At 44.5% G+C, this 26,505-nt stretch overlaps 1 protein-coding gene across 7 annotated transcripts in view; it reads left to right on the top strand.

Moving 5' to 3' along the window:
* MGAT5 (alpha-1,6-mannosylglycoprotein 6-beta-N-acetylglucosaminyltransferase) overlaps positions 1-26,505 on the top strand; it is a 345,968-nt gene that overhangs the window by 122,313 nt on the left and 197,150 nt on the right. For 4 of the 7 annotated variants that reach the window (XM_060622680.3, XM_060622681.3, XM_078451353.2 and 1 more), the window contains 2 exons: positions 2,621-3,000; positions 21,548-21,712. In XM_060622680.3, the coding sequence (XP_060478663.1) occupies positions 2,760-3,000; positions 21,548-21,712 (406 nt within the window). In that variant the 5' untranslated portion in view covers positions 2,621-2,759. Of the gene's footprint in view, positions 1-2,617; positions 3,001-21,547; positions 21,713-26,505 lie in introns of all 7 variants that reach the window. The other 3 variants (XM_060622679.3, XM_060622682.3, XM_078451352.2) reach the window with 1 other exon arrangement.

Raw genomic sequence — 26,505 nt, 5'->3', positions numbered from 1 at the left:
TCTTTCTCTGAGAATGCACATGGAGGGAGGGTCCCTTAAAGGATGTCATGGGATCCCATTCAGGTGAAACTGGCAAATAATCTATATAGACAAGTGTTTTATTTTACTTTTTATTTAAGAGAGAGAGTACACACATGGAGGGGTAGAGAGAATCTTAAGCAGACTCCACAGTCAGCACAGAGCCCAATGCGGAGCTCAGTCTCATGACCCTGAGATCATGACCTGAGTCGAAGTTAAGAGTCAGATGCTTCTTCGGGCTCTGTGCTGACAGCTCAGAGCCTGGAGCCTGCTTCAGATTCTGTGTCTCCCCCTCTCTCTCTCTGTCCCTCCCCTGCTCATGCTCTGTCTCTTTCTCTCTCTCTCTCAAAAATAAATAAACATTAAAAAATTTAAAAAAAGAGATGCTTAACTAAGCCACCCAAGCGCCCTAACAGACAAATGTTTAAACTGAAGACTAGCAAGGGACCTTATGGGCTGTCTGAAGGGCTGTCTGAAGCCATTGTGACCAGAGTTGGGGCTTGGGGAACAGACCAGGTTTGGATTTATCAGTGTGATCTGCAGAGGGCCAGCCAGGTAGGGAGAGCAGCTTGAGTGAATACAGGGAGACCCTGGAGAAGGAGTTATGGTGTGGGGTTATGGTGATAACTGACCAGCAGGTGCAGGGGGTGTGCCTGGGACGGAAGAATTGAAGTGTTACAGTATTGCAAAAGGGAGTTTGAGCCACACTGTATAGACGGTGCAGTGGTATAGCATAGAGGTGACATCCATCTGCCTGGGTCGGAGGCTCTCAGACTTGAGTAGGCATCAAAGTCGCCTGGGAGACTTGTCGAAGCACTGATTGCCGCCTGCCCCTCACCCACCCTCCAGAGTTGCTGATTAAGTAGGTCTGTGTTGGGGCCTGGGCATTTGCATTTCTCACTGGTGCTTCTGCTGTGGAGTTAGGGACCATGCTTTGCAGAGCCAGTTGCCTAGAATTCAGAGGGTGGTAATCTTGCTCTGTTAAGGGCCAGTAGTAAGTGTTTTAGGCTTCTGAGCTACATAGGATTTCTGTCACATTTTCTTCTTTGTTGCTTTTTACAACCCTTTAAGCGTGTGTACAAACAGATGTTGGCCATAGATAAACAGGCTGGTGGGGAAAGAGGGGTGGCATAGGGGAGACAGGGCATGGTGGGACAGGCTGTACTATCCTAGGCTGTCCCTAGCTTATCCTTCTGCCTCATAGCTGGTGACCTTTGGCAAGTTCATCTCTCTGTGCCTTTGTTTCTTCATCTCCAAAACAGATGATATTAGTAATTTTTACCATGTAAGACTCTTCTAAGAATTTAGTGAACTAAGGCACAAAAAGCATTTATCCCACTCCCTGGGACATACCTAGAATTTATTTATCAGTTGCTGTTGGCAGTGATACTACAAGCTACTAATGGCTGTTGGTAGGTGAAGAAACAGTGAAAAGGAAGACCAACCCAGATCCACCGTATTATAGATCCTGAAAGCCAAATGCTCCAAGAGCTCACCATCATTTCTTCTTAGATGGCTTACAAAGAAGAATGCTTTGAACTAAAACATAATGCACACTCTGAATACATCCTGGGTTAGTACCCCATAGGAGCTCAGCTTTTCCCTTGGCACACTTAGAAAATGGTGCCATTTGTAAGCTGGCTGGTCCTTGGGCCCAAGACTCTGATTGAGGGGTTGGAGAGTTTGGCCTACTTATAACCCATTTACAACCTCTACTTGAGCCTCGTTTTTTTAGGAAGACTGATTTAAGACCTTGGCCCGAATAGGGCACCAAATAGGATCTGCCTGATCAGGATCGAAACTGTGCCTTTGTACCGTACTCACATTTTGCTGCATGGCGTGAGTGAAAGTGAGAGTTACAGGAAAGGAGTCTTAATCACGTGCTCCATATTTTCTGAGTTGAAGTATGCAAATGAGTGCCGAGGTGCCTCTTTCACTCATGGTAGCTAGAACAGGAAGATCACCGGGTACCCTGGCATAGCTTCTCTGCGCTGGTGCCCGAGGAGAGGCCACCTGGTGGTTCCTGAGAGATTCAACTCCTCTCTCTCTGGACACTGCTAATGAGAGCTGGCCACACTTACGTAATACGGGGGCTTTCTCCCCTTTCCTGGTCTAGCCCCCTGAGGAGGCGCCCACTTTCTTGCTCACCTCTCCAGCAGCATGCTCAAATCTTTGCCAGAGCACATACTAATGACTTTGTAAGCTCAATTTACAGATGCACACGACTACCCCATGTTGATAGGGCTCTGCCCTCCACTTGGGTTTTTGCTGACATTCAGTAGAATACCCTTCCATCTCCTCCCCACCTTGTAAAACAGGCTTCCTGTTTTTGAACTTGGTCCAGACTGGAACAGCCCTGCTACACCTGTTAACATAGTCAGACACACATTTCCTCCTCTGTATTTGTGCAGCTTTTGTCGCCTAGCCAGATTTCCCCTCTCAGCTTACAGATCTGGAATCATAACATAAGATATTGAACCAGCAAATGAAGAAAAAAGGAAGTTTGCATTTTGGAGCCAATTGAGTGAAAACGTGGCTTCTGGTTTGTTTCACTGTGTTTGGCCACGACCACTCTACTAACTTTCCCCCTTCTTCACAGCAGAATGGAAATGAGGAAAGGAAATCAGCTGACGCAGGAGCCGGAGTGAGACCGACGTGCCCACAAACCCAGCCTGCACCATGAACTTGTGTCTCCCTTCTGCGCTTTAAGAGCCAAGGGCAGGTGAAGTTGCTGGAGAGCAATGGCTTTCTTTACTCCGTGGAAGTTGTCCTCTCAGAAGCTGGGCTTTTTCCTTGTGACTTTTGGCTTTATCTGGGGTATGATGCTCCTGCATTTTACCATCCAGCAGCGAACTCAGCCTGAGAGCAGCTCCATGCTGCGTGAGCAGATCTTGGACCTCAGCAAGAGGTACATCAAGGCGCTGGCAGAAGAAAACCGGAATGTGGTGGATGGGCCATACGCTGGTGTCATGACAGCTTATGGTAAGCGTGGTGCTTCTGGGGTTTCTCGGTGGGATGTGGCTTTGCCTCAAAGTGACTCCAGAGGCTCGCAGCCTTGGTTTTATCATGGATTGAGTGCCTCCCTTGCCACTGCCTTCGTGGCAGGGAGTTGCACACAGAGGGACACTTTTAGAAAGTTAAAGCCATGTCCTTGGGGAGACTGAGTTCTTGTGCACACTGACACTCAGTCCCAGGACCAGTGGGGGCAGAGCAGTAGCACTCGGTTGTATGTCCAGCTAGCTCCCTTTCCCGCAGCACATTTCTGGATTGCACGACCTCATCCGGGAGTATGATCAGGGAATGTAGAAAAATATTCTTGTTATCTTTCCCTAAACAAAACTTAATTAAGGCTGTGTGGTGGTAAGGTACAGAGGGTGGGGAGGAATGCAGGGTGGAAGGAGGACTAGGGGAGGAGGGTGAGGTAAGGACAGGGCGGGGGGGCTGGGGGGGATGAGAAACTCAGAGTCCAACATGTGCCTCCCTCTGGCTAGTATGTAGGACACTTGGTCTTATGTGCTGGCTAATAGCTTTAGTCTTCAGCTTCTTCAGTGTTGCCTGCTCTTGTTTCTTGCCCTTGCCTCTCATTGCCCTTATTTCGAAAGAAGTCTTTTTGTACACGTTGCTTTTTTTTGTTGGGTACCTAAAAACTCTTTTAGAAATGAGGTTGAGGGGAAAAAAATACATACAGAATAGTATTTATTTTTCTCTTGGCAAAAGTTATGCTTAATATAGAAAACTTTGGAAGCTGTAGACATGCAAAAGAGAAACCCAAGAATAAAGAAAATCACATATAAACCTACTCTAGGAACTAACCACAATTAACATGTCACTGTATATTTTTCTGATATTTTATGTATATGTACAAAAACGTGTATATGGGTATATGCAAAATACTTGAAAAAGCATACATACACAATACAAACAAAAATTGTAGATGAAATTTGGATCGTAGGACGTCGTGGGGAGCCTATCTCCCAGCTCTCCTATGATCACCAAGGATGAGAATGGACTTACTCCATAGAAGATGTCCTGTCATTCTTGCTCATTGACAAGTCTAGTCACTGAATGCAGAGTTTAATGGCCTCAGGGTTTGGGACCCAGAGGTGTAATATAAATGAGATGCAAGAATGGATTTGGCTGAGGTGGAAAGGTTTGCTGTTATACATTGTGACACCGCAGTTACGGACTCTAAAGTATATGAAGTTCAAATGGTGATTTCCTGAAAATGTATAGCAGCATTTTGAAGCTTGAATTCAAACACAGGAAGTCATACTTAATTTGACATAATTTGTTTTTCTTTTTGAAAGGATCCAGGAAATGTGGTTACTTTTAAATTTCAGCTATATGTTTTGGTAAGGAGAAAATGGTTGCTTTTAATGTATAATGTGGAAATTTCTTTTTCAGTGCCTACTGAACACTGTCAGTAGTGCCTACTATTGGAATAATCACGCTGTCTGCTTTTAATCTGTGGGATTTGGCAATGTCAATAGGCATGGGCTCTCAATATGCCTGAATAAATGCCACCTTTTTTTGATCTGATGGATAAAAAATGAGACTCCATTTTGAGAGTCCATACTGAAAAACAACTAGGTAGTTTTTCAGAGTGGATTTTTAAATAAATCATGGACTTCAGTCTTCTGTATTTCCCAAATATTGTAGGTAAGCCATCAGAACGAATAAATAAAGCAAATCGTCACCATTAGTGTCACTCATGTGTAACAAGTAAATATAACAAGTAAAATAGACGCCTCTTTCAGGTTTCTGGTTCGGTACATTCCGTGTTAAATATTTTGGGGAATAGGGGAGTAGTTCCTTTGTAATTTCCTCCTTCTGTTTATCTCAGTCTGTCACACTTTTTCCGTGGGAAAGAAGAAAACCCATAAATGATAAATTTATAGAATTAAAATTTTCCTAGTTGTTTTGAATGTTTTTATTTCTTGTTTGCTGCTGAACATCTTCCTAGGCTAGGCTTCCTCGGCTTTCCAAAGGGTAGTGATCTGGTCTTAGCTTCCTCAGTTTTCTAAAGGGTAGTGATCTGGTCTTAGCTTTCAACCTCACAGACCTCATGTGTTGTAGAAAGTTACCAGAACCCCAGAGTAGTCTGTTAGAATTTCAGCCCCACATTATATGCTTATAAACGTAGGAGTTTGGAGCTCAAAGATACTACAAAAATTGATTCCAATTTCCTTTCACAGATAAACCTTAGCAAAGTAATTTTTCTTTTTCTCAAAAACAACAAAGAAACAAACAAACAGCCCCTGCCGGCAAATGCAACACACACTGCTGTTTTTCTCTTTTCGTCTCATCAGCTAGGCATGTCAATCAAAGTGTTCTTTGGAGCTGAGTTTGTGGAATTTAATTGGACTGTGCCTGTGCGCTTGAGGCATTGGATCATCATGTGGCGAAATCCCACTAAAACAGTTTGTCACCTGGGCACTTGTGGCATGTGGAGCTAGATAATTCTTTGTTGTGGGGATTGTTCGTTCATGCAGGATGTTGAGCAGCATCTCGGGTGGCCCTACCCACTAGATGCCAGTAGCACCCCCCTGGTTGTAACCACCAAAAATGTGTGTAGACATGGGGGGCAAAATTGCCTCCCTCCCCACCTTGGAGAATCACTGCACTAAGAGTGAAACAGCAAACACGAACAGCATCTTATGGAAGTTTTCAAGCAGATACCTGGTTCCTGTCACTTAAAATTGGACAGCTTGGCTTTCTCCATTTCTCAGTTCTGGGCACCAACAACTGGGATTGAGCAAGGCGATATAGTCCAGGGCCAGTCATAGAAAGCTGGAGAGCCATTCTGCTGATGTGTGCTTCCCCTGGAATCTATCAGTACCAGTTGTGGGCACATCAACAGCCAGGCAGCTCTGGTGGTTGATGTCAGAAGATGATGCCGGGACGCCTGGGTGGCTCAGTCAGTTAAGCGTGTGACTCTTCATTTTGGCCCAGGTCATGATCTCACGGTTCATGACTTCGAGCCCCCCATAGGGTTCTGCACTGACAGCGTGGAGCCTGTTTGGTATTCTCTCTCTCTCCTCTCTCTGCCCTTCCCTTGCTCGCTCCTTGTTTGTCTGTCTCCCTCTCTTTCTCTCTAAAAATAAATAAATAAACTTAAAAAAAACACACATAAAAAAAGATACAGGGACTGCAGGATGTTCAGTGGTTTAGTTGGATTGGTGGAATGGGGATGAAGACACATGAGACATGGGTTTGCAGTCTCTTTTTCGGCCACAGATGCAGCCCATGTACAGAGCGCTGGCTAGATGTCTGCTCTGAGAGAATGAAGAACTGATCCTTTATGGCTGGGATCTGTGCCCACTACGAAGTAATCCCATTAATAGACCAGAAAAGAAAACCACCCTCTTTCTCCCATCCCCATATTGGCATCATCAGAGGCTCTCAGTATGCTACAAACGTGTCTTCAGTAGCCCTGGAAGGTATTTGAGGAATCGTAATAGCTAACTTTAGATTATTACTGATTTTTTAGAAACCCTGGCTTGAGGTCCTAGAGCTGAAGAGTTCAGCAAACTATTCCCTGTGGGTCAAATTCGGACTTCTGTCAGTTTGAGTAAATCAACTTTTATTGAAACAGAACCACTCCCAATTATTGATAACAACAGTAGTAACAGAGAAACATGGTAAAACAGGATTTATTTTACGGGACACCTAAAACCTGCTGACTCCATCTTTCAGTAGTCCCCATAATTCAGTCTGAAACACTCATTGGAGTGCCCCTCCTTGACTCCACAGTTTCCCAGGACTTCTGGGATCTAAGCTATGGGCACCGCGGGTCATAGCATCCTGTTCTTATTTGTAAAGCCTTTGGAATCCTCCTTGTCTCTTGGTTTGTTGTCTAGGGATCTTTGCATTACAATGGCAGAGTTGAGTAGTTGCCACAGGGACTGTAAAGCCTAAAAGGTTTACTGTCTGCTCCTTTACCAAAAATGTTTTTTCTTTCTTTTTTTTTTTAAAGTTTATTTATTTTGTGAGAGAGGGAGTAGGGGAGGAGCAGAGAGAGAGGAGTGGGAAAATCCCAAGCAGGCTCCTCACCACAAACACAGAGCCCAACTCAAGGCTCAAACCCAAGAACCATGAGACGACAACCCAAGCCAAAGCCAAGAGTCAGTTGGACTGACTGAGCCACCCAGGTGCCCCCCCTCCCAAATGTTTGTTAAGCCCTGATCTATCCCCAGGGGAGTCTATCTAAGGGATTTTGTTTGGTATGCTAAGACTCTTTCATCTCTGCGTTTGAATTCACTGAAGACATCCTTATAAGATGTACGTCAACATGTCTTATTTCTCTGTCCTCTGAAAATGCTTCTGAGTGGTAGGTATGAGGTTAGTGGTTAGGGGGAGCCAGCCAGTTTGGCTTTGCCACATCCTGGCTGCATGGCCAGGGCCCTAGGGACCCAGACTACTTTGAGAGTGAGTATCCGTTCCTATCTCACCGTGTGATTGCACCGTGTGAACAAGGTGCTGCATGTCAGGGGGTGTTAGTTTGATTAGTCCTCAAACGATAGCAGGACTTTCAAACATCTCATCCCCCATCCTTGTTCTGACTTGAAAAGAGACTTCTCAACTTCTTTTGGGGTTTGGTAATTCAGAAGTAGTGCCTGGAACACGTCCCGGGTAGCCCGTGTAGAACAGTTGGAACATTCGTCTGTGCGGGATGGAGGGCGTTTCTCGTGTGCTCGTCTGTCAGTCCATTCTTGGGGGAATGTGCACAGCCAGGGCCTTCTGTGCAGCCTGAACTGCCTCTCCCAGGCCCGTGTGGCAGGGCCATGCCTGTCGCGGGGATTGTGTCATGAATTCTGTTACCCACCCTAGTCAATGCCCTTCTTATTTCTGAGGTGAATTGATCTCTGTCTCTGGTGGCCTGACCCAAATTCTGATGCTCAGTGATCACCTCTTAGCTATGACACAGGCCCGATCCACCTATGTTCTCTAAGTTAACAGGAATGGAACCCGGGGCAGTGAGAGACTGCCTCCCTTTGTGGCCCATCCATATCTTATTCACGCTGACCTTTCTCGCCTGTTTGCTGCTCTGGATGCCGGGACATGGCTCTGGACTGGTCACCAGCTTTTCTGCCACCCCCTTCCCCTATGCCCAGTATTCTGTTTCCCTGCTGCTGGCTTCCCTGCTTGATCTCCTGCTCTGCCTTAGCTCCTGTCTCCTGGTCCCCCCTGACTTCTTGAGCCTCTGCTGTCCCCTCGATTGGCTGTTAGCCTTCAAGCCTAGCGCTTTGGGGAATGACTGTGCCCTTCACAGATATATAGCAGTGCTGTATAAGTTTTGTGCATACAGCTAGGAAAAGATGAACAAGGTCCTTGCTCTCATGGAGGCTGTGCTCATTATGGAAGGGAGAAACACTAACTGACATAACCATCAGATAGTAATAAATTCCAGGAAGAAAAATGACACAGGGATATGTGATTCTATTATTTTTTTAACGTTTGTTTATTTTTGAGAGAGTGAGGTAGAGAATGAGCAGGGGAGGGGCAGAGACGGAGAGGGAGAGAGAATCCCAAGCAGGCTCTGAGCTTTCAGCACAGAGCCCAGCGTGGGGCTCAGTCCCACGAACCGTGAGATCATGACCTGAGCCGAAATCAAGAGTTGGATGCTTAACCGACTGAGTCACCCAGGTGCCCTGGGATATGTGATTTTTAAAAAAAAGCACTTGAGGAGCTACTTGGAATGAGAAGGTCAAAGAAGGCCTCTCTCGGGAGGTGTCTATTAGCCCTACTGTCACCAGAGGTTGCCGGGTAGGGTGCAGAGGTGGGGCAGAGCTCAGTTGAGGCAGAACAAGTGAGGCAGATGGCAGGGTGTGTGCCTAAGGCCTGCATGCACCCTCTAGGGACCCAACGGACTTGCTGTAGCTGAACGATGTAAGCCAGGAACCATGTGGAAGGTGGGCCCTGTGGGCTGTGGACCTCAGTGTGATGGGAGAGGGAGGGAGGTGAAGGGGGATGGATGTTCTTGTGAGTGAGCCTGGTCTGCCCCTTCTTGGGGGCTTTGACCCTGCACTGTTATCCACTGTTACCTCCACCATGGGAAGGGAGGTAAGTAGAAAGGAAGTGCTTCCCGTTACCTTAACGAGGTGGGGCTTGCATACCGCAAGCCCTGGAGAAACATGGTAGGGTTTTTGGTTGCAGACCAAGGTGCAGTGGAGCAGTAACTCCTTTGGGCTTTAGGTGGCCCTCATTGACCTGGGGATTCCCATTTCTGAGATGTTAACATCACTTGGGGTTCTGCTCATAGGCTAACGGGAGACCCCCACGGTGATGCCAGTGTGGCTGCCTGAAGTAGCTCATAAAAGGTAGCCCCTGCCCTGTATTGCAGACCGGGGTAACGTTTGGAGAGTTAGAAGAGTCTTTACATGTGTTTCATTCCACCTCTGCTATGAAAAAGAAGATGAAGAAAACTTAGGTTGGATTTCACTGGAGATAAAAAAGCCTGTGGGGACACCTGGGTGGCTCGGTCAGTTAAGCATCTGACTTCGGCTCAGGTCATGATCTCACGGTTCATGGGCTCTGTGCTGACAGCTCGGAGCCTGAGGCCTGCTTCGGATTCTGTGTCTCCCTCGCTCTCTGCCCCTCCCTGACATGCGCTGTCTCTCTCTGTCAGATATAAATAAACATTAAAAAGAAAAATTTTAAAAAGCCTGTGAATGGTGTTTTAAAATTTTACTTATTTGCTTTTTCCTTTTTGCCTCTGTTCCTATAAATAGGATCAAGGGCCTGTTGTGTTGGAGGGCTGGGATGATGGGGAACACCACCACTGTCGAAGCAACGATGCTCACCCTTGAGGGAAACACACTGATTTGGAGGGACACTGGTAGGCAGAAAAAAAAAAAAAAAAGAGCTGGGCTGTTCGGTGTGCCTGAGGAGGACGTGATTACAGGGATGTGGCTGGTGTGATTAAAGAAAGGCCTTTTCTGCTTTAAAAAGCTTAGGACCTAAACCAGGGCTCTCTGGGCTTGGGGCTTCTCCAGGGGTGTGTGGTGGCTGTCCCCCCACGTGGCTCTCCCCTCCAGGCTCCCCGCCTCTGCAGAGCCAGGCCCGGTTTCCAAGCACGCCCAGCGAGGCCCCATGTCTGAGGAGCGCCTCAGGGGTGACAGTCAGAGCGTGTGTCTCCGGAAGGGACTGGAGCCTCTTCTGCTCCCCTGGTTGATGAGGCCTGTTGTTTCCTGCTTCACTGTTGCTTCAAGTCCCAGCTTGAGGAGAGAATGTGCATGGTGGGGTGTGCCTCTTGGACTCAGGGTGTCCTGGGCCCTGAAATGAGGTTGCTCCCCTTGCCTGGCGGCCTGTCACAATGGCGTGCCAGTGTGGCCACCCTCAAGAGCTGTTGACCCTTCCCCATCTGCCTAGAAGCCACAGCTGTCTTCTGGGACCGGCTGCGTGGTGGTGGCTGAGCGATGCTGGTCCCTGAGAATCTGCCTTTGCTCTTCCATATGTGTGCCTTCCCTCCCCCCATAGCTCCTCCTCTCCTGTTCTTTCTCTCTTTCATTCTCAGTCTTCATAACACCTAAATCTCCTATCGGCACATATTCATTGGATTTGTTCATCGTCTCTCTCCCCCACATAGCATGCAAGCCCCCAGAGGGCAGGGGTTTTTGTCTCTCTTGTTCCTGCTGTAGCCCAGGGCTTAGTGCGTACCTGGCACTTTCTAGTAGCCAGAAGTGATTAGCAGCAGCCCCCTTGTCCTCACTCTACCTGTGTGGAACAGTTACAGCTGGGGCTAATTTGAAAGTAGTGTTTTTAGTAAGACTGGGAAACAGAAAGAGATTGCCTGTGGACTGTCTGTCCAGGTGGCTCCAAGTAGCTGTTATGCATGATTCTGACCTGGGGGCAAGTGTTTATTCTGGAAGGTAGTTAGAGAGCGTTTATAGGTGGCTATAGAAGGATTCCTTGCCAGGTGTGTGATCTTGGGCAGGACACTGATGTAGTGCTTTGTTTGTTTGTTTTTTAATTTTTAATGCTTGTTTATTTTTGAGAGAAGAAGGAGACAGAGTGTGATCAGGGGTGGGGCAGAGAGAGAGAGGGAGACATAGAATCTGAAGCAGGCTCCAGGCTCTGAGCTGTCAGCACAGAGCCTGATGCGGGGCTCCAACCTACAAACTGCCAGATCATGACCTGAGCTGAAGTCGGATGCTTAACTGACTGAGCCACCCAGGCGCCCCGGTAAATGAGGTTTTAAAAGCCTGCTTCCTCTTTTTAAAAATAGAGATATAATAATATCACTTACTTCATAGGCTTGTTGTAAGGATTACGTGTTACAAAGCTTATTTAAACGCTTAGATTAGTGAAATGCATTCGGTGTGGTGAATTATCACTAACCTTGGCCTGCATGTACCTACATCTGTTACCACCCAACCAAAATTCTTCATGTGAACCGGACACTGTTTCTGTGTTTGAACACAGGGCTTCAGGAATGTGTTCCTGTAGCTGTCCTCGGCATTTACAGGGGATGACCTGAGCAGAAGTAAGCTCTCCCCAAGAGGGAGGAAGGCAGGCTTGCCACTACTCTCCTTCACAAGACTGGGCGATGCTTGTCTGCTAGAATCACCAGGCAGGCCTGCCTTGGCAGCACCCTTGCTGGGTCCCATGCTGGCCAGGCTCGAGGACAGCTGCCCTGGTCTCCAGACACATGCTGTTTGGCTCCTCCCTGGATCCCTTTTTAAAGCGTGTTCGCTCCACAGAGTGACTTGGGCATTTTGGAAGTGGGAGATGTGATGGTCGTTACCCTGTTCAAAAGAGAAGGCTTTCCCTTGTGGGCTGTGAGATGAGCTGGATTTGGTGAGCTCACTTTGTCTCTGAAGAAGGCATTGCTGTGGGTCCTGTTCCTGGTACAGGAGGTGAGGGAGAGGGAGTAGTGGGCTGTGGCTGCCCTTCCTTGACAGGGAGGTGTGGGCCCACAGGTCAGATTGGGACCCTCCATAGCAGTGGGCTTGACCTCCCAGAGCCCAAGTTCATTTCTCTTCTGTAAAAAGGGCTGAAATGCTTGACTCCTATTATGTGCAGCTGGCTAGGTGTCAGGAAAATTGACACAACAGCCCAAGAGTTCCATTCTGGATATCTGTAGATTCCATAAAGCACTTGATATCGTCAACAGGCCTAGATAAGATCTTTTCTCAGATTCCGCTGCCTAGAAAGTTCCTTGAAATACTAGCGACACCCCCTGTAGCACCTCAGGAATAACATTTGCTTCTGGTATGCACTGGACTCAAAGCTTAAAGTGTGTCCTTGCAGCCTAACCCGGAGAGAGCAGTAGTCAGCAATACTGAGCATCTGAGACATGGTGTGGGTGCCTGTGACAGCTACGGGAAGAGGGCATGTTTGTGACTTTAAGTACAGGTGGGTTACCCACCAGGTGGCTTTAAGAATTCAAATGGGAGGGGCTCCTGGGTGGCTCAGTAGGTTAAGCTTCAGACTTTGGCTCAGGTCATGATCTCTCCGTTCATGGGTTTGAGCCCTGCATCAGGCTCTGAGCCTGGAGCCTGCTTCAGATTCTCTGTCTCCCTCTGTCTCTGCCCCTCCCCCACTCACACTCTGTGTCTCTCTCTGCCTCTCAAAAATGAAAAAATGTTAAAAAATAAAAATAAAAAAGAATTCAAATAGAAGGCAGTGAGGGTCAGTCACTGAAATGTTTCCGGAGGTGTCTTCTTACCTGACATCAGGTCTTGGGGCCACTATCTTTGAGTTGTAAGGGTAGAACTCACTGCACTATATGTATTTTCAAATAGCTTTTTTTTTTTTTTTTATGCCTTCATGATTGTCAGAGTACAGTGAATATTCATATAAAACTGAGGGCACGTAGACTGGAGGTAATGAAAAACCTTGGACTCTTTTCGGCACTTAACCTGGGTAGGCTTGTTTTCTCTCCTAATGTGAAAGAAGAAAAGTTCATTTTCAGCTTATGCAGCTGTTTGAGTCACCATTTCCAAACGATTCAGCACAAGATAGAAGATGCTGTCAATAAAACACACAAGGGCAAGGATGATCCAAGCCCTTTTTTTTAAATGTTTGTTTATTTTTGAAACCGAGAGAACATGAGCAGGGGAGGGGCAGAGAAAGAGGGACAGAGGATCTGAAGCAGGGTGTTCATCGACAGCAGCGAGCCCCAACGTGGGTCTGAAACTCGCCAACTGCTAACCGAGAGTTCATCACCTGAGCCAAAGTCAGACACTCAGCTGACTGAGCCATCCAGGTGCCCTTACCATTCTTAGAAATAAAGAAGAATATAATGTAAAATAGTTCTCACCTCCAAATCCAGATAAATTTTGATTTCCCTCCTGTCCTTTTTTAAAATGTGGAGAGATACGTGCACATCTGCTCATTTCCAAAAAAAAATTGGAATACTTTATGTGCAGCTTTTAAAACTCTTCTTTGTTGTATTTCCTTATGCCATCAGGTATTTTTAATGGCCATACATGTGTTTTTCATCCATCCATTCAAAAAATAATCAGTGAGCTCCTGATGTTAATAGCCAGTGGTGATAAACAGAGATGACAAGACACCTGCTCTACCCTCCCTGAGTTCCAGTCCAGTGATTTATTCTCTTATGAATGGATGGACATAGATAACTTAATTTTTTTCTTGGGCATTTGGGTAGTGTCCCGATGTGTCTATAATAAACAACACTACAGGGTCCTTGTATGCGATGAATGGACTGTATTTTGCGTATTACTAAAACTGTATTATCTTTCTGTGGAAAGGTCATTTTAAAATTAAAAATACATAACTGATGAAAGTTGACATTCCTGGCAGTGAGTGGAAGTGAGAGGTTGGGGCTAATTCTTTTTTCATTAGCACCTTCCTTTCTCATTAGCGCCCTGTCTTTGCTAGTTTCTCCCAAGCAGCAAGTGAAGCCGTTTCTTGTTGGCACTCTGCCTCTCAGGGCAGCCTTGGTGAAGAGGGACTTGGATTAGGAGCAGGCACAGGTGCAAATTATTTTTTGAAGTTCATATGTAAATCCTTGTTCATTGCACAGTTGGTTCTGTGTCAGCGAATCATGGTGGCTGCACCTTAAACATAGCCAATCGTGGCTGTGCCCAGAGTCCTTGATTCGTGGGGTTCTATAGATTCTGATGGAGTGCCTTGAGGACAGAGCCTGGTAAAGGTTGGCCTGGAGGACAGCAGGCTGGAGAACCACTGCTTTGGAAGCATGAGCCAAGGGAACGGAGTAGGATAGCATCGGCCCCAAGTGCTGCCTTTCTTGATCATTCCTCAATTACTGATTGCCTGGGTGATCTGGGCAGTCGGGGTTTGCTGTCCTGTCTCAACAGCTTTAGCCAATAGACCTATATACTGATAGACCTTCTTCCTACCAGTAGGACTCCCTTTCTACTGAAATCCCATCTCCTTGGGCTCCAGCTCAGGCAGCAAGTCTAGCTGACAGTGCAATCTCCTTGGCTGTCCTGTTCAGGAATGTGGTAGCATCTTCCAGCTCCTACTCACCCCCTAAAGTCATGGCTTTCTGAATGTGAAAACTTAAAGAAGCTGTCAGGGCACCTGTTCTGAGATTTTTGTCGATCTTGCCCTTGATAAAAGCACTTCTGGCATGATAGAAAGCAAAGCTTACTTTCCCCAGAAGGACATTTTATATGTTTCCAATTGCTTTGATCTCATCTTTATCATGTACAGTAAGTTTTAGGAATACAGAATTGCGGTAGTGATGTTGGGATTAAATTTTTATGGCTAAGGCTTTGAAGCACAAACAAAATTTTAAAAGCCTTTTAGTAATTGAAAATTGTAATCCTGCTGAGGACACATTTTACTGCTATAATAACTGTAAAACACAATGATAAATATAAAAATGTTACACTAGAATTTGGAGGAATATATTTGCCCTAATTTCTTTGCTAAGCTCTGTAGAAATTATTCTTGGGTGAACAGTCTTATTGGATAAATGGATTATCATTAAGACTAAAACACAACATGTTCTAGTATTAATTTAAAATTGCAATAAGACTTGTATTTTTTGCAGGTTTAACTGTAAAATGCAAAGGTGAGAAATAATTTCATTACCTACAGAGGTATAATTTCTTTAGCTTTATTGGTGGGAAGACCATAGTCCACTTACTTGTTGGTTCATTCATTCATTTGTTCATTTACTTATGTAACACACACATAACTGAGGACTATCATGTGCCAGTTGGTAAGGATACAAAGATGGGCTTGAAGCCCTGTGTGTTTTATTGACACTGTTTTTTATCTTGTGTCCAGCTATCTTAAAATAGTGACTCAAATAGCTGCTTGTTGAAAATGACCTTCTTTCATATTGAGAAAGAAAACATCCCTGTCCAGGTAAAGTGCCTAGAGAGTCCAACTTTTCTGATTGCTTTATATTCCATTTTCATTTCAAGGCTACAGGTTTGGAAATGGAGACTCTTGATTATTTTTGGTGTTGGGGAGTTGCTCACGGAAGAGTGGCATCAGTGAATCTTGAGGATGGTTGGCATATGATTTAACAAAAACACATGGCAGAAGCCCAGAGGTTAGTCCCGAGAAGTGTGTTTAGAAGCAGCAGGTCAGAGATGCTTGCTTGCTGGCAGGTCCATAGTGGTTCTTAAGAGGCAGTGTGGCATGGTAGGGAAGAGCTGTTGGGTCTGGAACCAGACTGTTTGAGACTGAACCCGCAAGCTGCAGTCACCTGGAACAAATTACTTAACTTCTCTGCTCTGTTTTATCATCTATGAAGTGGAGATGGTAACAGTGATACATTCCTCATACTCTCATGGCAGGACTGCATGTGTTAATCCGGGAGAAGTGCTGAGGACAGTAGCTGACACACAGAAAGAGCTCAATCGATGGCAGGGCAGTGGCAGTGGTGGTGGTGGTGGTACAGGGTCGTAGTTGTGATAGTGACCGTCGGCATCCTTCTCATCATCGTGACTTCCTTTAGTTGTACCATGTCACACAGTCAAAATGGTCACTCTCTGGTAGGTGGCGTCAACAAGAGATGGTAGGTCACCCTTATTGGGGACTGTATTTTAGGAATCAAGAAAGACTATCTTCTTTTTATTTTGACTTTTTTTTTTTTTTTTAAGTATAGTTGATGCATGATGTTACGTTAGTTTCAGGTCTATGACTTAGTGGTTTAATGAGCTTATTCGTTATGCTATGTGCACCGCTAGTGTACCTACCATCTGTCCCATCACGTTGCTGTTACAATATCATTGACTCTATTCCTTATGCTGTGCCTCTTATTCCTGTGACTTACACGTTCCATATGTGGAAGCCTGTGCCTCCCACTTCCCTTCACCCATTTTGCCCATACCTCACCCTCTCCTCTGTGGCAGGTATCTGTTCTTTGTGTTTATAGGTCTGATTCTGCAATTTTGTTTTTCTTTTTTCAGATTCCACTTATGAGTGGAACTATATGGTATTTGTCTTTCTTAGTCTAACTTATTTCATTTAGCATAATACCCTCTAGGTCCATCCATGCTGTCTCAGATGGCATGATCTCATCCTTTGTTATGGCTGTGTAATATTCCTGTATGTGTGTGTTTGTGTGTATGTGTGTACCACATCCTTACCCATTTGTCTATTGATGGGCACTTAGATTGCTTCATAATTTGGTTACTGTAAATAATGCTGCAATAAACATAGGGGTGCATATATTTTTTGAATTAGTGTTTTCGTATTCTTTGGGTAAAAACTAGTAGTGTGATTACTGGATCATAGGGTAGTTCTATTTTTAAGTTTTTGAGGAACCTCCATACTGTTTTCTAGAGGGGTGAAGCAGTTTGCATTCTTAGCAGTAGTGCACGAATATTACTTTTTCTCCACATCCTTGCCAACACTTACTGTTTGTTGTGTTTTTCATTTTAGCCATTTTGACAGGTGTGAGGTGATGATACCTCATTGTGGTTTTGATGTACATTTCCCTGATGATGAGCTATGTTGAGCATCTTCTCATGTGTTTGTTGGCCATATGCATGTCTTCTTCAGAGAAATGTCCATTCGTGTCTTCTGCCCATTTTTTATTTGGCTTATTTGCTTTTTTGTGTTGAGTTGTGTAAGTTCTTTATATGTTTTGGAGATTAACCTCTTATTGGATATATCATTTGCAAATATCTTCTCCCATTCAGTAGGTTGTCTTTTTGTTTTGTGGATGGTTTGTTTCCTTTGCTGTGTGAAAGCATTTTATTTTGATGTAGTTCCAGTAATTCATTTTTGCTTTTCTTTGCCTTGCCTCAGGAGACATATCTAGAAAAATAATACTATGGCCAATGTCAGAGAAATTAATATCTGTGCTCTCTTTCTCTTCCAGGATTTTTATGATTTCAGGTCTCACATTTAGGTCTTTAATCGTTTTGAGTTTATTTTTGTGTACGGTGTTAGAAGGGGATCCACTTTCATCCTTTTATGTGTATCTGTCCAGTTTTCCCAACACAATTTGTTGAAGAGCCTGTCTTTTTCCCATTGAGTATTCTTGCCTCCTTTGTCATAGATTAATTGACCATACGGTCATGGGTTGATTTCTGGGCTCTGCATTCTGTTCCATCAATACGTGTGCCTGTTTCTGTGCCAGTACCATACTGTTTTTAGTACTACAGCTTTGTAGTATATCCTGAAATCTGAAATTGTGATACCTCCAGTTTTGCTCTCCTTTTTCAAGATTGTTTTGGCTATTCAGGGTCTTCTGCAGTTCTGTACAAATATTAGGATTATTTGTTCTAGTTCTGTGAAAAATATTGTCAGTGTTTTGATAGTGACTGCATTAAATCTGTACATTTCTTTGGGTAGTGTAGACCTTTTAACAATATTCTTCCAATCCATGAGCATGGAATATGTCTTTCCATTTGTTTGTATAATCTTAATGTTGATGTGACAGTTGTGTAATCTACCTAATAGGGTGCTCCACCAGTGACTGTCTCCAGTAACTTTGGGTTAGGGGGCTCTGTCCAGTAGTCCTTGTTGCCTTTTAACAAAAGGCAAAAAGTTGCAAAAGGTTACCAGCCCTTGAGAGACCATCACCATGGGCTAGGCTTTGGGAAGCCCCTGTAGGGAGGAGGGCCGATTCTTTCATTGTTTTTCCCATTGTATTTGTAGCAATGTCTGCAACGCCTCAGGGGCATCAGTGAATTGAGGTCACACATAATGCAAGTTCAGTGACTGTTCTCATACTTCCATTTCCTCTCTACAAAGGGGCAGTGAGGAAGATGAGGGTTGGGAGAATATGCTTAATTCTGTGGTTCTCAAATGGGAGCAGTTGTTTCCCCCCCTCCCCCTGGGACATTGGCAATGTCCAGAGACATTTTCTGTTGTAACATGAAAGGATTGCTACTGTCATTCACTGGCTAGAAGCCAGACACCCTTCGGTGCACTGGCCAGCCCTCCACAACAACTAATTACCCGGCCCAAAGTGTCAATAGTGTCAAAGCTGAGAAACCCTGATTTAACCTCTTCTAGAGGTTCAGGGCTTCTGTGTCTAGCTAATCTCAATTGCTGGTAGTAGTTAAATACCATTTTTACCTGTGTGGACTCTGGCTGGTGCGAGAGCCTGCAGGCAAAGAGGCTGGAGGTGGAGGCCATTGCTGTCCTTTATCTGAGGGGTGGTTTCTTAACACTGTGGCTGCTTCCTCGTGGTACCATTGCCCCCATCTGCCTTGCTGGCCCCTGGCAATCTTCAGAATTCTGGAAAAGCAGTTGATGCTTTAGGTTCACTGTAAGAGCAGAGCTGGTGGCTGACCCCTGCTGTTTCTGCCAGCTAAGGGTGTGCCAGGGGCAGACTGTGAGTCATGCAGACCGTGGGACTGCAGCTCTTGGAGAGCGAGCTCATGACCCTTTGGATAAAGTGGCAAAGCTCTCTGCATCACTCAGGAAGAGATTTCTTGAGGAAAGATGAGAGCATTTCCCAGAGGAAGGTTTCATTTTTTTGTCTATGTGTATCGCAGGCTGTTACGTAGTGATTATTAAGGACATTTTAAAATTTTTTTTCAACGTTTTTTATTTATTTTTGGGACAGAGAGAGACAGAGCATGAACGGGGGAGGGGCAGAGAGAGAGGGAGACACAGAATCGGAAACAGGCTCCAGGCTCCGAGCCATCAGCCCAGAGCCCGACGCGGGGCTCGAACTCACGGACCGCGAGATCGTGACCTGGCTGAAGTCAGACGCTCAACCGACTGCGCCACCCAGGCGCCCCATTAAGGACATTTTATACATATTAACTCATTATGCCCATGTAACAACCCCAAAGAGGCAAGGGTTCTTACCACTCTTTTACAGGTAAGGAAATAGGAGTAGAGAATGAGGACATAAACTCAGAAACCTTGGCTCCAGAGTCTGGGCCCTTAATCACAATGGTATGGGTGAAAGACACTGAATTTCACACTTGGTTTCTTCTTCTGCCCTTGTGCTTGACTTTTGGCTGGGCCAGTGAGGCAGCCGGGAATTAGGCCAGCCTGACTCAAGTCCCCATTCTGGTTTATTATTTCTATAGCTGTGAGCATGTTATTTCATGTTCTTATCTGTAAAATGAAGTCATTTTACCTCACCTACCTCACGGAGAAGGGGGTTTCTTAGATTTGCGTGTGGCTTGCAATGGGCATTTGGGAAACATTAGTTCCCTTCTGCCCTTCTCGATTATAATGATATTTTTAGCTCTGTTGCTCTAATGTTGTGACCAGCTTCTTCTTACCTGTAGGAAGTATACATGCTGAAGAGCAAAAAAATAGGCCCGCTCTGGTGTTTGTTAGAATGAACCGACGAATCACTCCAGAAGTTAACAGGGTGAACAAGTCTAATGTTCGGTTTGGGGAGGGTGGTGGGGAGACCATGCTTCTGCCCAGCACAGAACACCTAGCTTCCAGGATGAAGGTGTAGGCTTGGTTTCTGCTGGTAATTTTTAATCCGCTCCAGCCATGCCTCCCATCTGTAAACCACTAAGAAACACAAACTTCCATGCTAATGATATACCTTTGCTTCCATTCTGATGACTTTCCTGTCCCCTTGGCAAAATGGGACTGCCCGAGTGCCTTGCGGCCGGGGTTCAACGTCATTTGGCTGTGTTCTGGGGTTGGTGAATTGATCTGGTGTATACTTCTTTCCTGGCCAGGTGAGATTACCTGCTCGGCTCAAGTTCACCCTGTTCCTAGTAGGAGGGGAAGTGGCAACCTTGCGTTTGTCCCTGTTTAGGACTTTGCACATCCTACTACCCACATCATGCACTTCTCCCCTGGACGGCTCCCAATTCATTAATGAGGCCCGATTCTATTCACATGGGTGGCTGGCCTGTTGTCCTTCTGACTTCCTCACATGTACAAGTCAATATCTTTCTTTAATTATGAGTTTCCAGAGAAGAGAAGCTAAATTAATCTTGTACATGTGGAATACCTTGTGTACAAACTTAGTAAACGTTTACGTATACATGAGGATAAAGTGTCTGTAGTTTGTCCAGAGAGAAGTGCAGCATTTAACCCAGTCAGATGTGTAGGAAAGGAATCCAACTCTATTTTTTACTTATGTTTATTTTGAGAGAGTGAGAGCATGAGCAGGGGAGGCGCAGAGAGAGGGAAAGAGAGAATCCCAATCAGTCTCCGTGCTGTCAGCACAGAGCCTGATATGGGTCTCGAACTCATGAACCATGAGGTAGTGAATGAATGACCTGAGTTGAAATCCAGAATTGGACACTTAACCAACAAAGCCATCCAGACTCCCCAAAAGGGAATCAGCTCTTAAATGTAAGCATCGCGAGAAAATAGCCCCAGCATCTGGAACAGTGCCTGGCACGTAGCACTTGTTTCATAAAAATTTCTTGCATGAATGAATCTGGTCTTAATTTAAGTATCTTTCTAAACTTCACTACAGATACCTTTGAGTTACCCAGCGTGCCTAGAATCTAGAACTGTAGTTTCTATTATTTCTGTAAGTAACCAACTGAAATAAAGACTTTGCAAAAAAAAAAAAAAAAAAAATAGGACATACTAGAGTATATAGCACTAAAAATAACAATGAAATTGATAGGATGCTAAGTAACCCAGAGTTTTCTCTATCAACTTAGTAGCTGGAATTAATTTTATATCACTTACTGCCTTACATGGACTGCAGAACAGACTGATTTGTGCTCTCTGGGCCACTGTCATCTTTAAGGTATGGTTTGTTAAAGGGGCATCTGGGTGGCTCAGTCAGATAGGCATTTGACTTAAGCATTTGACTTCAGCTCAAGTCATGGTCTCACGGTTCGTGAGTTCCAGCTCTGTGTTGGGCTCTGTGCTGACAGCTCGGAGACTGGAGCCTGCTTTGGATTCTGTGTCTCCCTCTCTCTCTGCCCCTCTCCCCTGCTTGTGCTGTGACTCTCTCAAAAGTAAAATAAACATTAAAAAAATTAAAAAAAAAAACAGATATGGTTTGTTAGGGCAGATGTTTAAGCAGTACTTTTTGATTGTGCCACCCTTTGTTCTTCATGTCAGAGACAGAGAGGTGGTGGGGGGGGAGAAGAGAAAGAGTGAGCGAGCGCATGAGCCAGACAAACATACAAGGGCCAAAGAATTTTTCAACTCTTTGCATTTTCTTTCACAGATCTGAAGAAAACACTTGCTGTGCTTTTGGATAATATCTTGCAGCGCATTGGCAAGTTAGAGTCAAAGGTGGACAATCTTGTAATCAATGGCACGGGAACAAACTCGACCAACTCCACCACGGCTGTTCCCAGCTTGGTAGCACTTGAGAAAATTAATGTGGCAGGTAAGAGCAATTGTCCCTGACATGGAGTCAGACCCTGCTTACAACTGGGAAAAGACTAAAGCAGTACAGTGGTTCTTACTGGTATAAATCCCATAAACGTGGTATGGCCCTGGAAAAGCTCATTTTAAATTTATTTTTGATGAACATGTTAAAACATGTTTTAAGTCTCATCATGATGTGTAATATCTGGTGGTTTCTGTGACACATTTCATGAAATGAGCTCCTGGAATTCACATTTAATGAGGAGATTTGTAGCATGGATAAAGATGAAATGAAACAGGTTATCTGGGAAGCTCATGCCGGTTAGAGGTTCTTTCTCCTTCCCATTTTTATCAGTTTCAAAAGTCTGTTCCATATAATAGACTGTCTCCTTCCTGTTGTTAAAGAAGAGCCACCGTTGTAGAAAATGCCTCCTATGTGTATATGGGGAAATGTAAATTCTAGAAATGGCACTTAGGAAATAAATGGCCCCTGCCTGATCTTGGCCTGATTCTGTAGCCACTCATGGACAAAACCCTGCAGTTTTCACTGGGATGCATTTTGTCTAGTCCCTTCTTAAAATTGGATGAGAGAAGAAAAATGGATTAAAAACAATGCCCAAGTCACACACAGCACGTACTGTCCATCGCTTACATCAGATTCCCCATTGCACTGCCTGGGGTTGGCCTCTGGGTCTTTGTGGTTGAGCCAGGACTTGGTCTTCTTAGGGTGACCACTGTCATTTCTTAGAAACCCAGGACAGAGCGAAGAGCTCAAGGTTAGGATGAGGTGCTTTGGGTGAACAGTTGTGAGTTGTCTACACTCGTGGTGGTGGTATCCAGATTCTAGTTAGTGGATAAAATAAGTAGCTGGGTTATTTTTTGGTACTTTGAAAATCTAACTTAGTACTTTCTGGTTTACCTCTACCCCTGACTTGTAGAAGTGCATGGACTTAAGTGGGAGCAATTCTTTTCCTTTCCTACCTCCCAGTGTCAAAACATTTAATTGTTTCACATTATGCAAGCTTGTTGTATTACCTTTCTGTTCTGTTCTGCCCTTTAGCAAGTGTTAAATTACAAAATATATTTCTAATAATCCAAAGTATCCAACCAAACAAAGGTATTAAAAATAACTTTTAATTACAACACAGAGACAGTGTCATCTGGGCCATAAATCCTATCTTCCCTGCAGTTTCCAACAGCTTCTGTAATTAGACAAGAAAACCTCCCACTGTGTTGAGCTGCTTATTAATAAATGGAAGCCATGCCTCTCCGGTCTCTACTCCCCCATTCCTGTCCCCAGTAGGAAATGCTATTGAAGAGGTCCTTTCTGGGTTCATGGCATTCTGCATTATCCTGTTTCCAGACGTGGAGTGGGGTGTTCTGCCTTTAGCTTTGCTGCCTCCCACTGCCTCTGTTCTATGAGGCCCACGTAAACATACCTGTTGTCATTCTCGGCCCTGGTAAGGGATCTTGCTGCCGCTGACTGTCCTGTTTGTGTGCCAGGCTTACAGGGAGACTTCGCTGCCTGGGCTCCAAGCCCCAGGGTACAGAATTGTGGGTAGATGTCCAGGAATGAAATAGGGGAGGGAGGGAGTTGGTGGCTCCTTCTTTCACATGGGGTTCCAGCCCCACGTATGGAGCTAGCTTACTCAAGTAACACAAACCTCTTGAACACATTCTCTAAGTCGTTGGCTCTGAGTGGGTCTCCTTTTGATGTGCCACTGGTTCTGTGTTTACGAATAATTAAAGAACCAAAGTATTTCATGTGTTCTTTTAGGGGGGAGGAGGGAGAAAATTTAGAGTTGTGTCTAATAATTAACCTCATTGTCACTCCTTGGTATATTTTGTGTGTGATACACTTTTGAGATTTTTAATGGACACTTAGGAAAATAATATATATGCATAAAATCACACAAATGGTGATCCTGTAAGTGGAGGTAGCTGTGAAGGCTTCTCACACAGGAAGGTAAATTTTGAAGGTGGGTAGGATTGAGGCATAGGGGCCTCATGGAAGAGTTACAGACTAGAAATGCATCATGACCCAGAAAATAATTGGAAGGAAGGGGAGGAAACTAACATCTAGCAACCTCCCAGTAAATAACCAGTTACTGTTTGGAACTCTTGGAGGCACATGATTGTACTCTGTCTTCTCAACATCTACAAGAAGCTAGTGGTTTCACTGGTTTCATGGAGTTTAAGTGTTTGGGCAAGGGGGGACCTTTGATAGGGACCTGGAGCCCCCTGAGCTCAGCTTAAGACCTAGGACCATATAGAGTGTGTGCTCCATCTTTCTTATAAATCATCTTGTAAATCATCACAAATGGGTGAGTTTAGAAAAATAGGTCACTATTTTCTTAGAGGTTCCTGGAGAGCTGACAGTTTTCTGGGATATTTAACAACCTGTCTGATAAAAAAAAAAGTTCTCTGTGTCTAATTGTCTGTTTCTTTGACCAACCTTTGCGAAAGCAAGCTTGTCCCTATGTGTGCATGTGCATTCCTCCCTTAGCCACTGTGATGGCCGCAATGGATATAGAAGTGAAAGAAAGAATGGAGGCATCGCACTTTATTTCTCCCAGAGGGTGGTGGGGCCTTTATATTTTGTCAGTCAAACAACATATTTCTAAACTATTTGCCATATCTGTAGATTGTGGTGCCAAAAAGGACAAAAACTTAACTTTATAACCCTTGTTCAGGATAAAAAAAACCATTTATTGCTGCTTTTGCCCTCTCTGATCTGTGGCCATACGGTCTTCATTACCTCTCTTGTCGTAGCAGAAATGGCACTTGAGCTGTGAGAGGGTTCATTTTTATAGGGTTCCAATGCTGACTGAGTGAAGTTTTTCTTTTTCTCTTTTTGCATTAAGACATGTGGTAATTGCTCAGAAATGTTCTCCCTGGTGTGTCTTTACTGCTTACTCTGGTGTCTTATTGCTTGCTGATGTTTCTGATTGCTTACTGTTGTGTCTTATTGCTTGCTGATATATCTTCTGGTTGGCTATAAACTGCTTCTAAATTGGGTACCATAGCAGTTGAAGAAGGGTTCCTTAAATTTATTTTCTTTTTAGGGATAGCTCTGTGTGTGTGTGCGAGTACACGTATGCATGTGTGCACGTGCGCGTGTGCATGCATGCGTGAGTGCTCCCTTTCTCTGTTTAGCTGTGTTCTCTGTACCTTTTATCCAAAATGGCTTTTCTTTCCAAATTTATCACTCCTGGGCTTTTTTATTATGTGCAAGTGATGTTCCCCTAGAGAAGTTTAGCTGGAAATGAACTTGATTGAAATCAAGAATTAGATTGAACTGCATTTTCAAGCTTGGTTTATCTTGTTGAAGATGAAGGTGAATCGAAGAAATGAAAACCCAGATTTAAGAAAAATTCACACCCTTCAACCAATTGCATAGTAAATCAGTTTCTCTAGATATATTCCCTGAAAGAACTTAAATGTTTCTTTGCCAAAATTATCCACTTTCAGAATGACATTTTTGTTTTTGGAAAGACCAATTCCTCTTTTCTCTACTTTTATTATCTTAAATGATGAAGTGGAGGGAATGGCATTGGAACTGGAATAGCATCTTTGCCACGTGCTAACACAGGGAGAAGGTAAAAAAATATGTGACAATGACAATGCTGGCCTTCTGGGGACTGACAGTGTCCACTTAATCTGTTTTGTCCCTAACGTCTTATTCAAAGCCTCCCTGTTGGGAGTGCCCAGTAAATGCCCACATTGATTGGATTACGCTGGAGGGGACGGCATTTGGTTTCACTGCTAAAAGAAGTTTCTCCTTCTGGTTTCTCTTTTCCATTTCTGCTCGTGGGGAATTGCTTGGAAGTGGTGCTTGGTATCTTATTTCCCTTTCTCAGACCTTAGAAGACATCATCAATGAAGTCGAATTTTTTTTTTTTTTGGGGGGGGGGTCTGTCATGTCTGAGCTTTGTAGAGATACTTCTGTGCTGTGGAGCTTTTATAGAATGTGATGGGTACAACTCTAGATTATAATATTTTGGGTAATGGGTGCATTGTGCCTCTCTCTCCATCAGTTGAGGCAGTAAATGCATGTGTCCCTCTGCATTTATTTATTTATTTATACTTTAAAGAGCTAGTTGTTGTCATTCAACATAAGCTGAATAACTGGCCAGCATTCAGGGTTAGCTAGAAGGCACAACTTAATGATAACATTTCTTTCCTGTTACGATCACTTACAATTACAAGGTCATTTGGGAAACACAGCCACAAAATTGAAGATGCAGGCACAACTCCAGTGGCTGTTTTCTAATATTTAGTCTAAACTGAATGTTAGCTAGCCCAGCATTTTCCAAACATCAGTAGCCACATGCAATGTATTGCAGGTGAAGTGCAACATATTTGAGCCTGGATGCTGTTCTCAATAATAATAATAAAAAAAGAACCATAATTATTATTCTACCACTTAAAAGTTGAAAATGAAAAATGTCCCTGCTGAGTTTCAGGACTTGCGTTTCGAAGTGCAATTTTCCCCCTTTCGTGCTGCTAATGGACCTTGAAATTAAGTTGCACCTGTGTTGTTTCCTTGTTTGGGTTACCCACACTGTCATTTGTGGGTTGGGTAGCACCTGAAATGCCCCAACCCTGTGCTCAGCTTAACAGGTGGCTTTCTCAGGATCAGGTAACAGCCAGGCAGTGGCACCCCCCCAAATGCTGCCAAGAAACGGGGCAGAGAGCAAGAGACAACTGTGTCTTTCTCCTGCATGTCTCTTTCTGTTTCATTCTTTGTAGGGGCAGGAATAAATATGTGGCTACCTGTCAGGAACAATTCTTATGGTATCTTCCTAGAAA

Source organism: Panthera onca, chromosome C1 (assembly GCF_046562875.1).
Source record: "Panthera onca isolate mPanOnc1 chromosome C1, mPanOnc1 haplotype 2, whole genome shotgun sequence".
In the NCBI taxonomy this organism is placed as follows: Eukaryota; Metazoa; Chordata; class Mammalia; order Carnivora; family Felidae; genus Panthera; species Panthera onca.
This window is presented reverse-complemented; position numbering and strand designations above follow the sequence as displayed.